The sequence below is a fragment of the Kryptolebias marmoratus genome, linkage group LG22, assembly GCF_001649575.2.
Source record: "Kryptolebias marmoratus isolate JLee-2015 linkage group LG22, ASM164957v2, whole genome shotgun sequence".
Taxonomy (NCBI): domain Eukaryota; kingdom Metazoa; phylum Chordata; class Actinopteri; order Cyprinodontiformes; family Rivulidae; genus Kryptolebias; species Kryptolebias marmoratus.
Window position 1 is genome coordinate 12,340,059 of NC_051451.1, and position 11,589 is coordinate 12,351,647.

Sequence of the window (11,589 nt, forward strand, 5' to 3'; positions counted from 1 at the left end):
CCTGACTGATGTTACAGAGTCCACCTCAGTGGATGTGCTGCTGACAAACCTCATCAGGGGGAAACTGGTTCCCTCTGCTCGCCTCTGGATAACCACACGACCTGCAGAAGCCAATCAGATCCCTGCTGAGTGTGTTGGCATGGTGACAGAGGTCAGAGGCTTCACTGACCCACAGAAGGAGGAGTACTTCAAGAAGAGATTCAGAGATGAGGAGCAGGCCAGCAGGATCATCTTCCACATCAAGACATCACAAAGCCTCCACATCATGTGCCACATCCCAGTCTTCTGCTGGATCACTGCTACAGTTCTGGAGGACGTGTTGAAAACCAGAAAGAGTGGAGGACTCCCCAACACCCTGACTGAGATGTACATCTACTTCCTGGTGGTTCAGGCAAAACTGAAGAAGGTCAGGTCTGATGTGGGAGCTGAGATGGATCCACACTGGAGTCCAGAAAGCAGAAAGACGATTAAATATCTGGGAAAACTGGCTTTTGAGCAGCTGCAGAAAGGAAATCTGATCTTCTATGAATCAGACCTGACAGAGTGTGGCATCGATATCAAAGCAGCCTCAATGTACTCAGGAGTGTTCACACAGATCTTTAAAGAGGAGAGAGGGCTGTACCAGGAGAAGGTGTTCTGCTTCATTCATCTGAGTGTCCAGGAGTTTCTGGCTGCTCTTTATGTCCATCTGACCTTCATGAAGTCTGGAGTCAACCTGATGGAAGAAGTGCAAACAATCTCCAGGAGATCTTCATTGTTTATGAAAGCAAAACTAAAACATTTTTATCAGAGTGCTGTTAACAAGGCACTGCAGAGTCCAAATGGACACCTGGACTTGTTCCTGCGCTTCCTCCTGGGACTTTCACTGCAGACCAATCACAGTGTCCTACAAGGCCTGTTGACACAGACAGGAAGTAGCCCACAGACCAATCAGGAAACAGTTCAGTACATCAAGGAGAAGATTGGTGAGAATCTGTCTGCAGAGAAAAGCATCAACCTGTTCCACTGTCTGAATGAACTCAGTGATCATTCTCTAGTGGAGGAGATCCAACAGTCTCTGAGTTCAGGAAGTCTCTCCACAGATGAACTGTCTCCTGCTCAGTGGTCAGCTCTGGCCTTCATCTTACTGACATCAGGAAAATATCTGGATGTGTTTGACCTGAAGAAACATTCTGCTTCAGAGGAGGTTCTTCCGAGGCTGCTGCCTGTGGTCAAAGCCTCCAACAAAGCTCTGTAAGTACACACAGAGTTACAGAAACTTGTGGTGGGGCAGGGGCTGGCCATTTCAACTGGCTCCTTTAAGTGTGGGAGAGGGGGGAATGGGTGGCTCTTGGCTTCTCACCTCATCTTTGGTGCTGAGCCTGATCACCCTACAGCTGGGCTGGGGTTGGAATGTCAGTGGTCCAGTGGATTAAAGGTTTTGTCTTTCATCTTGGCTCCGTCGTTGCCTCAGCGGACTGGACCAATGCACTTGTTGCTGCAGGTGGAGCCCTGATTCGTTGAGCTGGCTCATGCTCCACCCTGCCATTGCTTATGGGCAGAGCTCCTAGATGCTTGGGCTCTTCTGCTCATTTTACCTCTTTTAGGGGTTGGTGACCATGGCCTTGGGCTTTGTGGGGTTGGCTCTCATCTCAATTGTTTTGCTCTTGTGCAAAACAAAACCCCAGGCCTGACCTAAGGAGGGTGCCCTGGTTTCCCTGTTTTGGACGAAGGTGCCTGTTTAATGTGGTCATCCTTCATCATCAAGAATTTTGAATCAATGTTACTTGATCACATAGATATATTTAGTTAAATAATTGTTTTAAATGTGTTTTTTTATCTTTGTCTTTTTAGGTTGAGTTACTGTAACCTCTCAGAAAGAAGCTGTAAAGTTCTGTCCTCAGTTCTCAGCTCCCAGCCTTCCAGTCTCAGAGAACTAGACCTGGGTTACAACAACCTGAAGGATTCAGGAGTGAAGCTTCTATCTGCTGGACTGGAAAGTCCATACTGCAAACTGGAAACTCTCAGGTGAGGATCAGAGACCTGTAAATAGAAAACTCTGCTTTGCTACATTTCTGACTACAGTGGGACCAACACTAACTAAACACCAGGATCATGGTGTCACCAGAACCCAGTTTTTCTTTGTCTTTTTGCTTCTTTCTGTGTTGAGGTTAATTTCATCATTTTTATCTATAAATATTTCGGTGACTACACTGTATTTTGTGCTGAAGTTTGTTGTGGAAGTAATGGCAACAGGAATAATCTCATTGGCACGGGCAGGACCATGTGCAGGTGCTGAGCTGTGATTAATGGAACCAGGTTCTGCTGGATTCTGACTGGTTGTCACAATGTGATGTCATCACTGAAAAACATACCTAGGACAGTGGCTGCCTCTGGGAGACCGCCTTGAACTTGTTTGAGGTTCTAGCAGTTCAGCGACTGTCCTGGAGAAGGACCTAGTTAATCTGCTGCACCGGTTCAGAACTTCACTTATTGAGACACAGGGTCTCACATTTTTCATACACTCAAAATACGGCTCCTACTAGGAGAAAACCTAGGTGGATGGGGCCACACTACCCCACTGCTGACTCTGCATTTCTGTGGCGACCATCTTGAATCAGATTGACTCCAAAAGTTAATCCATTGATGATGTTCTTACAATGATTACTTTTTAAAAGTTTCATTAAAATCTAGCCAGTGTTTTTCAAGACATTTTCCCAACAGTTCAATCAAACGAAAACACACACTTGCACTTTGGATGACTGTGGTTCAGTGTTTACAGTCATCCTCCAACAAGAGAGTCTGAGGTTTGATTACTGGCAGTATTCAGTCACATGCTGAACTGTCCTTAGGCAAGAACCTGAACCCCTCATTGCCTCCGATGTGTGCCCTATTAGTGTATGAATGTGATCTAAAGCACTGATTAGACTCTACAGAATGATTTGTTTAGAATCGCTTTGTAGAGATATATTAGAGATCTGTATGGATGTGTGTTAAAACTTGCATGCTAGGTTTATTGGGAACTCTAAATTGATGTAAGAGTGTGAATGACTGACTGTCTTGTTTGTCTCTATGTGGTCCTGTGATGGACTTTCAACTTGTCCAGGGTGTACCCTGCCTCTCGCACAATGACCGCTGAAAATAGGCACCAGCTCCAGTGAAACCCTGCATGGTAAAAGAAATAGATGAATGGATGTTTAGGCTTCTTTCTTTAATGGGAATGATTACATCTGAACTTGGAGTGCACTACAACCTGATCATACATCATGTGTGTTGATTTGTGTGTTTGCAGCTTGTCAGGCTGTCTGATTACAGAGAAAAGCTGTGCCTGTCTGACCTCAGCTCTGAACTACAACCCCTCCCATCTGAAAGAGTTGGACCTGAGCTACAATTATCCAGGAGACTCAGGAGTGACGCTGCTGTCAGATGGATTAAAAAATCCACACTGGAGACTTGAAGCGCTGAAGTATGGACAGACCTGTTTCAGACACACAATATCTGATCGAGAGGAAGAGCTTGAAACACGTTTTCTCTCTTTCCTCTACTCAGTTCCTACTCTTTTTACTTCCTGTTGGATGTTAAATCTGGAAGCTGAAAAAAACTAATAGCCTAGCAACAGTCAAAATACTCTCAGTAAAAGACAGTAATGAAATAAAGAGACAATATATAACTTAGGGTATTATTGAAACCTAAATAATTCTGTGCTCAGAGCTAAAAAAAAATCTAAATATATTGTGTTGAATATATCTATTAGTAGGGAGGGTTATGAGATTGTTTAATCTAATTTATTTAACTGAAGAGAACAAAAACAACGGGGGTGACGTGACAGCAAAAACAAAACTAACAAAAAGCTTATAGAAGATTACAGAATGCAAGGTACAAGGGAAAGGCGACATGATGAAATCCAGACAGTGAGGGAATGCAACAATGAACCAGTGGGGAATTGAAGATGAACAGGTTTTAAAAGCAGAGGGTGGTAGGTAAGTGGACACAGGTGACTGATTACAAACTGGAGACAGGTGCAGATGGGTGTGGCAAGCAAACAACTAATGAACTGAGGAAAAGTGAATGATGACAGGAAACACAGAGAGCACAGGGAGCAAAACACCACAACAACTTACAATGAAACAAAACACAGAAACAAAAAGAAAAAAAAACACAAAATTACAGAAACAACAAACCTAATACAAGAAAAAGCCCCTCAAAAAATAACTCACAAAAAAGCCCAAATCCTGACATAAATTGCTATTCCTGACATCATCCTCCTGTGGCTCAACTTCCAGTTTTGCTCTTTCAAATTCTGTCACCATTGACATCTGGTTAGTTAAAAGGAACAAAGAGATTTATGATGTACCTTAGCAGCATTAGAAGTTGAAATGGGAGAAATGCCATTAGACTTAAGAAGAACATATTTGGAAATTAGTTATTGGTTGAATCTTCAAGGAAATGGTTATGACCATCCAAATCTGGAGATATTAAGGCCATGTTGGGAAAAAGAAAAGAAAGAAATGAGGAGTTTTGGATGGATGATAGAAAAGAAACTGAAAGAGTTTAAGATGGATAAAATAGAAATTAGTCAATCAATAATAACATCAATCATTCCACCATGGGTACTACCAGAAGTAAAAGTAGATATGGAGTTAATGGAAAAGAGACAAGATATATGTAGTAGTATGGATAGTAATTCAGTACAAATACATTTAAATAATTATTATAAATATTTGCAAATTTATACGGATGCATCAAAAATAAATGAGAAAGTAGGAATAGCATATGTAGTTCCAGAATTCAACATTAAAATAGGAAAACGATTAACAGATAATTTGTCAGTATATACAGGAGAAATGATGGCGATATTATTAGCCTTACAATGGGTAGAGGAAATAAGACCAATTAAAACAATAATATGTTCGGATTCAAGCTCTGTATTATTGAGTCTAAAAAATAATCAAACAGATAGTAGAACAGATATATTAATGGAAATAATGCATACAGTTTTTAGAATTCAGAAGATGGGTTTGGTTGTGGTATTTGTGTGGGTACCAGCACATATAGGAGTGCTGGGAAATGAGATGGCAGACAGAATGGCAAAGAGGGAAATTAAGAATCCAATCAGTATCATAGTTAAAATAAGTAAGTCTGAAGGAAGGAGTATTGTTAAGGAAAAATTGATGAAAACATGGCAAAATAGGTGGGATAGGGGGAAAACAGGAAGATGGTTTCACGAAATTCAGAAGATGGTAGGAGAAAGAAGCCATGGACGAAGAAATAGGAAGGAAGAGAGAGTGATAACAAGATTGAGATTTGGGCATTCAGGACTTAACTTTTCACTTTTCAAAATTATAAAGCATAAAACTGGAAAATGTGAATATTGTGGAGAAGATGAAACAATAAAACATTGTATTTTGGAATGTAATAAGTATGAAAATGAGAGAAGGGCTATGAGGAGAGAATTTGAAAGAATAAAGGAAAAGTTTGATCTAATAGATATTCTGAGGAAGAATATGGGGAGTAAGCAGATACAGATAATTATGCAATTTTTAAAGAGAACTAAACTGTTTCAAAGAATATAATTATAATAAAAGTATAAATGTGAATATATACATAATAAAGGGGAGTAAGATATAAAGATGATTAAAGGAGATTATGGGTTTGAATAAATATAGATATTTGTGAGTATAAGGTAGGGAAAATGTCTAAGAAAATAGCATAATATAGGTGTAGGTTATTATTTAGTCCATGTTGAACCACACTCCATACTGGTAGGTGGCGGTAATGCTGCTAAAAGTTTGTTGCCAACCGCCATTAAAAACTAAAAAGAAGAAGAAGAAGANAGATGATGTACCTTCTGACAGGATCAATGCTCTGGCAAAATGTAACAAATATTTATTTCTAAAAACTATATCACTTCTAACTGTTTCTTTGTCATTGTCTCTTCAGATTGAGTTACTGTAGCCTGTCAGAGAGAAGCTGTGAAGCTCTGTCCTCAGTCCTCAGCTCCCAGTCCTCCAGTCTCAGAGAACTGGACCTGAGTAACAACGACCTGCAGGATTCAGGAGTGAAGCTTCTATCTGCTGGACTAGAGAGTCCACACTGCAAACTGGAAACACTCAGGTGAGGATCAAAGACCTGGGGTTTGGGGAGGTTTTTTATTATTATTTTTATTCCTGTTACCACTTGATTCCAATACCAAGTACATACTTGCAGAAACCTTAAAACCACGTCCTTCTGTTGGATTTATGTTGGTTCCCTCAGATCCCAAACCCTATGAAGTCTTCTAGTTAGGATTTATCAATCTATTCAACCAATGACAGTATAAAATTTGTTTCTTTACTATACAGAACATTTGTAAGATTTTCTCTGTGCACTTCTTTTTAAAACAATCATTTGGTTACAGTTTATGAGCACATCTATGTATTTAACAAACTGTTTGAGTAATTTATTATTTTTATCACTGTCTCTTCAGACTGAGTTACTGTAGCCTGTCAGAGAGAAGCTGTGAAGCTCTGTCCTCAGTCCTCAGCTCCCAGTCCTCCAGTCTCAGAGAACTGGACCTGAGTAACAACGACCTGCAGGATTCAGGAGTGAAGCTTCTATCTACTGGACTGGAGAGTCCACACTGCAAACTGGAAACACTCAGGTGACACCATAGGAGGAGTGGGGAGGACTTTCAGTTTGTACTAAATTTCTTTCTGTGTAATCAGTCACGTAAAAAAAACTTAATCTGTAGAACACTTTTACACCTAAGTTAAAAGGAGCAAAGAGGGTAAAAACACAGAAACACACTAAAAATACCAAATGGACAAACAGCTTCCCTGAACACAACAAAGCAAAGCAAAAAAGGAAATATTCAGACTTGATGAATGTAAAATAGGTTAAAAACTAAGATCCAAAATCCAACTAAAAGCCAGATCAGTTCTATAAAACATAAATAATCAGTGCAGAGACTTTAAAATAGGTGTGATCTGAGCTTTTGTTTTGGTCTTTGTCAGCGCTCTTGCAGCTGAGTTTTGAAGCAGTTGTATCTGAGATATTCTCCTCTCGAAAAGACAAGTACCAGTAAAGCATGTATCAGATTCTCTGCAATGGACTAAGAGAGAAACAGTCAAACTCTGTCACATCACTGTTCTTCATGTGAAAAATGGGTCCTTTGTACCTTTTTTAATGTGAGGTGTGAAACTCAAACCTGTTTTACTTAAATCTTAGCACATAACATTGTTTTTTTTCTCAAACAAAATTACAAGACGACCCCTGACCTGTTTTTGCTCAGGCTATGTGTTACAAATGACTGTCAGGTACTACTACATCAAATTTTAGTTCAGTGTCTGTAAAATTGACTGAATTATAACCATTTTTGCGTGTCCTAATGTCATTTGGCTGTGGGTTCCATCTTGCATTGGGTTGACTCCAAACGTTAATTAGTGGTAGATGTGCCACAATGCTGCCACTGCGTAAAAAAGGCAAACCGGTCATAAGAACTGTGACCTAGTCCCCTGAGTTCTGAAAAACACCTATCATGTGTGTTGATTTGTGTGTTTGCAGCTTGTCAGGGTGTCTGATCACAGAGGAAGGCTGTGCTTCTCTGGCCTCAGCTCTGAGCTCCAACCCCTCCTATCTGAAGAAGCTGGACCTGAGCTACAATCATCCAGGAGACTCAGGTGTGACGCTGCTGTCAGGTGGATTAAAAAATCCACACTGGAGACTTGAAACTCTCAGGTATGTAGAGACCTGCTGCAGACACACACAAAGTCTGATAGAGGAGGAGGAGCTGAGAAGATGTGCTCTGTTCTTCACTCAGCTCTTGTATTTTTATTTGATGTCGGATACAAGTGTTATATGAACGATCCCACATATAGGAACCGTTTTCTTTACTCACAACTGAAGCACTGGCTAAAGAAGTAAACATTTTTATAGGGGAATTCCAACTAGAACATTTCTAGGAACCATACTTACCAAACCCTTGAAGCAAAGAAAAACTATTAAGCAAGTGATCATGAATTTCAATTTTCAGTCATCTGTTTTTCAGCTTCTCGCTTCATGATCAAACCAGCCTTTGTTTCATGCCTGTTTTACCTGGCAGAGGGAACCTTGTTGTTTCTGCAGGTTGCAAAGATGCTTTAAAGTCTCAAAGAAGAAACATTTTCTTAACGCTGCTTTTCAACATTTTAATATGCAGCACAACCAAACCTAAAACAAGGAAAACTAAATTAAAGGTCAAGCATTCCTTGGAGGAATGCATATCTCCCACTGTGTTTCATGCAAAACTTTTAAATTAAGATAATCTTTGATGAGAAGGGATTTTCGATATAGAGGTCATGTACCCATTTGACAGTCGCCCACATGACTGATTGCACATCCACACCCCCACCTCACTTTCCCCTTACAAGGATGGAAAACATTCAACATGACTGCTACCACTAGTCTTGGATTGGAAAATGACAAGAGAATATCATCATAAATTGAAGGCTTTTAGGTCTCAATACGGATACTTGTTACGTACCAAAGAATATGTGAACCATGGACAGTAAAATCAGACCAGAAATCACATTACTATACACTTATATGGACCTGTTTATGAGCTGGGAAGGTTTGCGAAACAAAGCCTGGAAAGCTTCATCAAAGACTTGACATTCAAGGTCTGGATCTGACAAAGCTTAACCTAAACAGCTGCAGCTTTAATATTTTATTTTTTGATCTCAGTGTAGAACAATGTGTATGTGAGAGCCATGTAATGTGCATGTTTGCTGAAAGAGACTGATGATCTGACTCCCCCCCCCTCCCCCTTTACAGGTTGGAGCCTGCTGGAGTCCAGTGGTTGACACCAGGTCTGAGGAAGTGTGAGTTTGCTTTCCATCTCATTCATGACAACAAAGCAGCAGCATTCAACAATCTTCAAACTGTCCCATCACTCATTCATGAATCATCATCAATGTATGAATAAAAGATCAGACAATGGATCAATAACTGCTGGGTTGTGCTTTTTTTCTCTCCACTAGATTCCTGTCAACTCAGAATCGACACAAACACCGTGAGCAGAAAACTCAAACTGTCCGACAACAACAGGAAGGTGACATACGTGGAGAAGGATCAGTCATATCCCGATCATCCAGACAGATTTGATAACTGGCCTCAGCTGCTGTGTGCGAATGGTCTGACTGGCCGCTGTTACTGGGAGGTCGAGTGGAGGAGAAGAGTTGACATATCGGTGAGTTACAGAGGAATCAGAAGGAGAGGAGGCAATACGGACTGCGTGTTTGGATGGAACGATCAGTCCTGGAGTCTGAACTGCTCTGACGTCGATGGTTACTCTGTTTGGAACAATAACAGAAAAACATCCATCATTTCCTCCTCCTCTGTCTCTAACAGAGCGGGAGTGTATGTGGACTGTCCTGCTGGCATTCTGTCCTTTTACAGAGTCTCCTCTGACAAACTGATCCACCTCCACACCTTCAACACCACATTCACTCAAACTCTTTATCCTGGATTTACAGTAGGTTCTGGTTCAGTGTTTTTGTGTTGAGTTTCTTATAACAAGTCTCCTTCTGTCATAGAAACGCTCTCACTGTTGAACAGGCAGCTCAGTCTGTAGGGGTATACTCAAAGCAAGGATTTATTTCCATTGCCTGGCTTGACAAAACCTACATTTGTTACAATACTACAGTGGTTGTTCTGATGTTACTTTGTTAACTGTGATCTTTTTGCTTCATGAACTCACATGAAAAATGGGCACACATCATTTATTACATTTCTTGTTCAACAAAATGTTCACAAAACAAATTCTGCTCACATAAAAACTTCATTTGTGAATATTTATTGGAAAGTAAAAATAAATTCTAACAAAATTAAAAGCAAAGTTGAAATGCCCAAATTTAATAAATCCAGATTAGGGCCCACTCCTGCCCAAATCGAAGCCTTGTCTGTGAAACCGGCCCTAGAAGTGCTGCAAATGTCCACAAAATTGTTTCAGATTAAAAAGCAAAAACTACAGCTGTTGAATGTTTGAATGTTTGAATGTGAGCTGCCAGCAGGTGGCGCTGATTCTTCAGTCACTAAAAAATACCGCAGAGAAAGGGTAAAAGAAGAAGTTCAATCTCGTCTTTATCTCTTTGATGATAATCTCATCACTTCATTCCAATGATTTGGAGTTTTATATATAAAAAAAAATAATACATTTTTCTCTTTTTTAATGATTTTCATTTAGTTTATCTTTTTTAAGTTAAACTTTTGTTCTTGTTTTATGCAGTAGCTGTAGTTTTTTTTTTAAATATATTTTTCTTTTTCAGAAATTTTTGATGTTAGGTTATTATTACCATGATTCAACATAAAAAAATACTTCTTAAAAATCACTGTTGAAAATAAAAAATGTTACTTTTTTATACATTTATTTGTGAAATTGCACATTTTGTACAACACGTTTTTAAAGCTTCTTGTTAACAGTCTTAGCGTTGTCATCGTCTTTTGTTCCAGTGAAGTATGTTTCAATCAGTTTCAGCTGAAAACCAAGCAGGGGCGTGAAAAGGAACACAATTAAAGGGCCAGCATATTTTGAAGGAACATAACCAGAGTTTAAAATGAAAGTCATAGCTGTACTTTAGGAAAATCCATCCATCCATCATTTGTCTGCAACTTATCCATGAGCAGGTCCAGGAGGGAAACCCAGTTGTCTCTTTCCCCAGCGACATTCTCCAGCTCCTCCTGGACGACCCTCAGGTGTTCCCAGGCCAGAGAGGATATTTGATCCCTCCAATGAGTTCTGAGAGTTTCCTGAGGACTCCTCCCAGCAGGGAGTACCATGAAAACCTCCAGTGGGATGCTCCCAGGAGGCAAAGGCCTGAACCACCTCAACTGACTCCTTTTGATGAGGGGGAGCAGCAGTTTTTCTCTGAACCGCCTTGGATGACAGAGCTTCTCACCTTATCTCTAAGGCTGAGGATGGTCTTGGATGCAGGATCTTGTTCTTTTGTTTATAATCCACACGTCATGGCCAGCAACTCGAGAGCCTGGTCTTTTGGCTCAGCATACTCGTATGATTTTTGTACTGGCCACAGTTAGGGTCACCCTTAACAAGACCTCAGTGAAGGTTTTGTGAAGGTCACCTCTCAAAGACTGGTTGTAATTGAAATATTCACAAATGAATATGCAGACAAGGCAGCCAAGAAATATGTGAGGAATAGTGATGTTGAAATAACAGCCAGATTTAGCAAATCAGATGTAACAAGCGTAATTTTAAAAAGAATGAAGAAAAATGTCAAAAACAATGGGAAGAAGAGAGAAAGGGTACATGGTACATGGTAAAAAAAAAAAGTAACAGGGTTAAGTAAAAGTCTTAAAAGAATAAATGTCTTTTGATCTCATTGACATTTTACAAAAACGCCTAAATGATGTTTGCTTTAAGATCATTCCTCGCTACCTTGGAACAACAGGTTTGAGAAAAGAATATGATAGTGTTTAACTTTAAAAAAACCCATAAAAACTCATTTTAAAAAAATATTTCATTTAATTTCCCCTTTATTTTTTTACGTTTGCTGTCCTGATTGAAACTCCCTACCAGCTGGTGGCGGTAATGCGCCACAACGTTGTTTGCCTACCACCAATAAACACAAGAAGAAG

At 39.9% G+C, this 11,589-nt stretch overlaps 1 protein-coding gene across 1 annotated transcript in view; it reads left to right on the forward strand.

Moving 5' to 3' along the window:
* LOC108243373 (NACHT, LRR and PYD domains-containing protein 12-like) overlaps positions 1-10,417 on the forward strand; it is a 13,203-nt gene extending 2,786 nt beyond the window's left edge. The window contains exons 4-11 of the mRNA XM_025009187.2: positions 5-1,233; positions 1,834-2,007; positions 3,272-3,445; positions 5,920-6,093; positions 6,446-6,619; positions 7,522-7,695; positions 8,770-8,816; positions 8,976-10,417. Coding sequence (XP_024864955.2) covers positions 5-1,233; positions 1,834-2,007; positions 3,272-3,445; positions 5,920-6,093; positions 6,446-6,619; positions 7,522-7,695; positions 8,770-8,816; positions 8,976-9,499 — 2,670 coding nt within the window. The 3' untranslated portion in view covers positions 9,500-10,417. The remainder of the gene's footprint in view (positions 1-4; positions 1,234-1,833; positions 2,008-3,271; positions 3,446-5,919; positions 6,094-6,445; positions 6,620-7,521; positions 7,696-8,769; positions 8,817-8,975) is intronic.
* Positions 10,418-11,589: the final 1,172 nt, after the last annotated feature.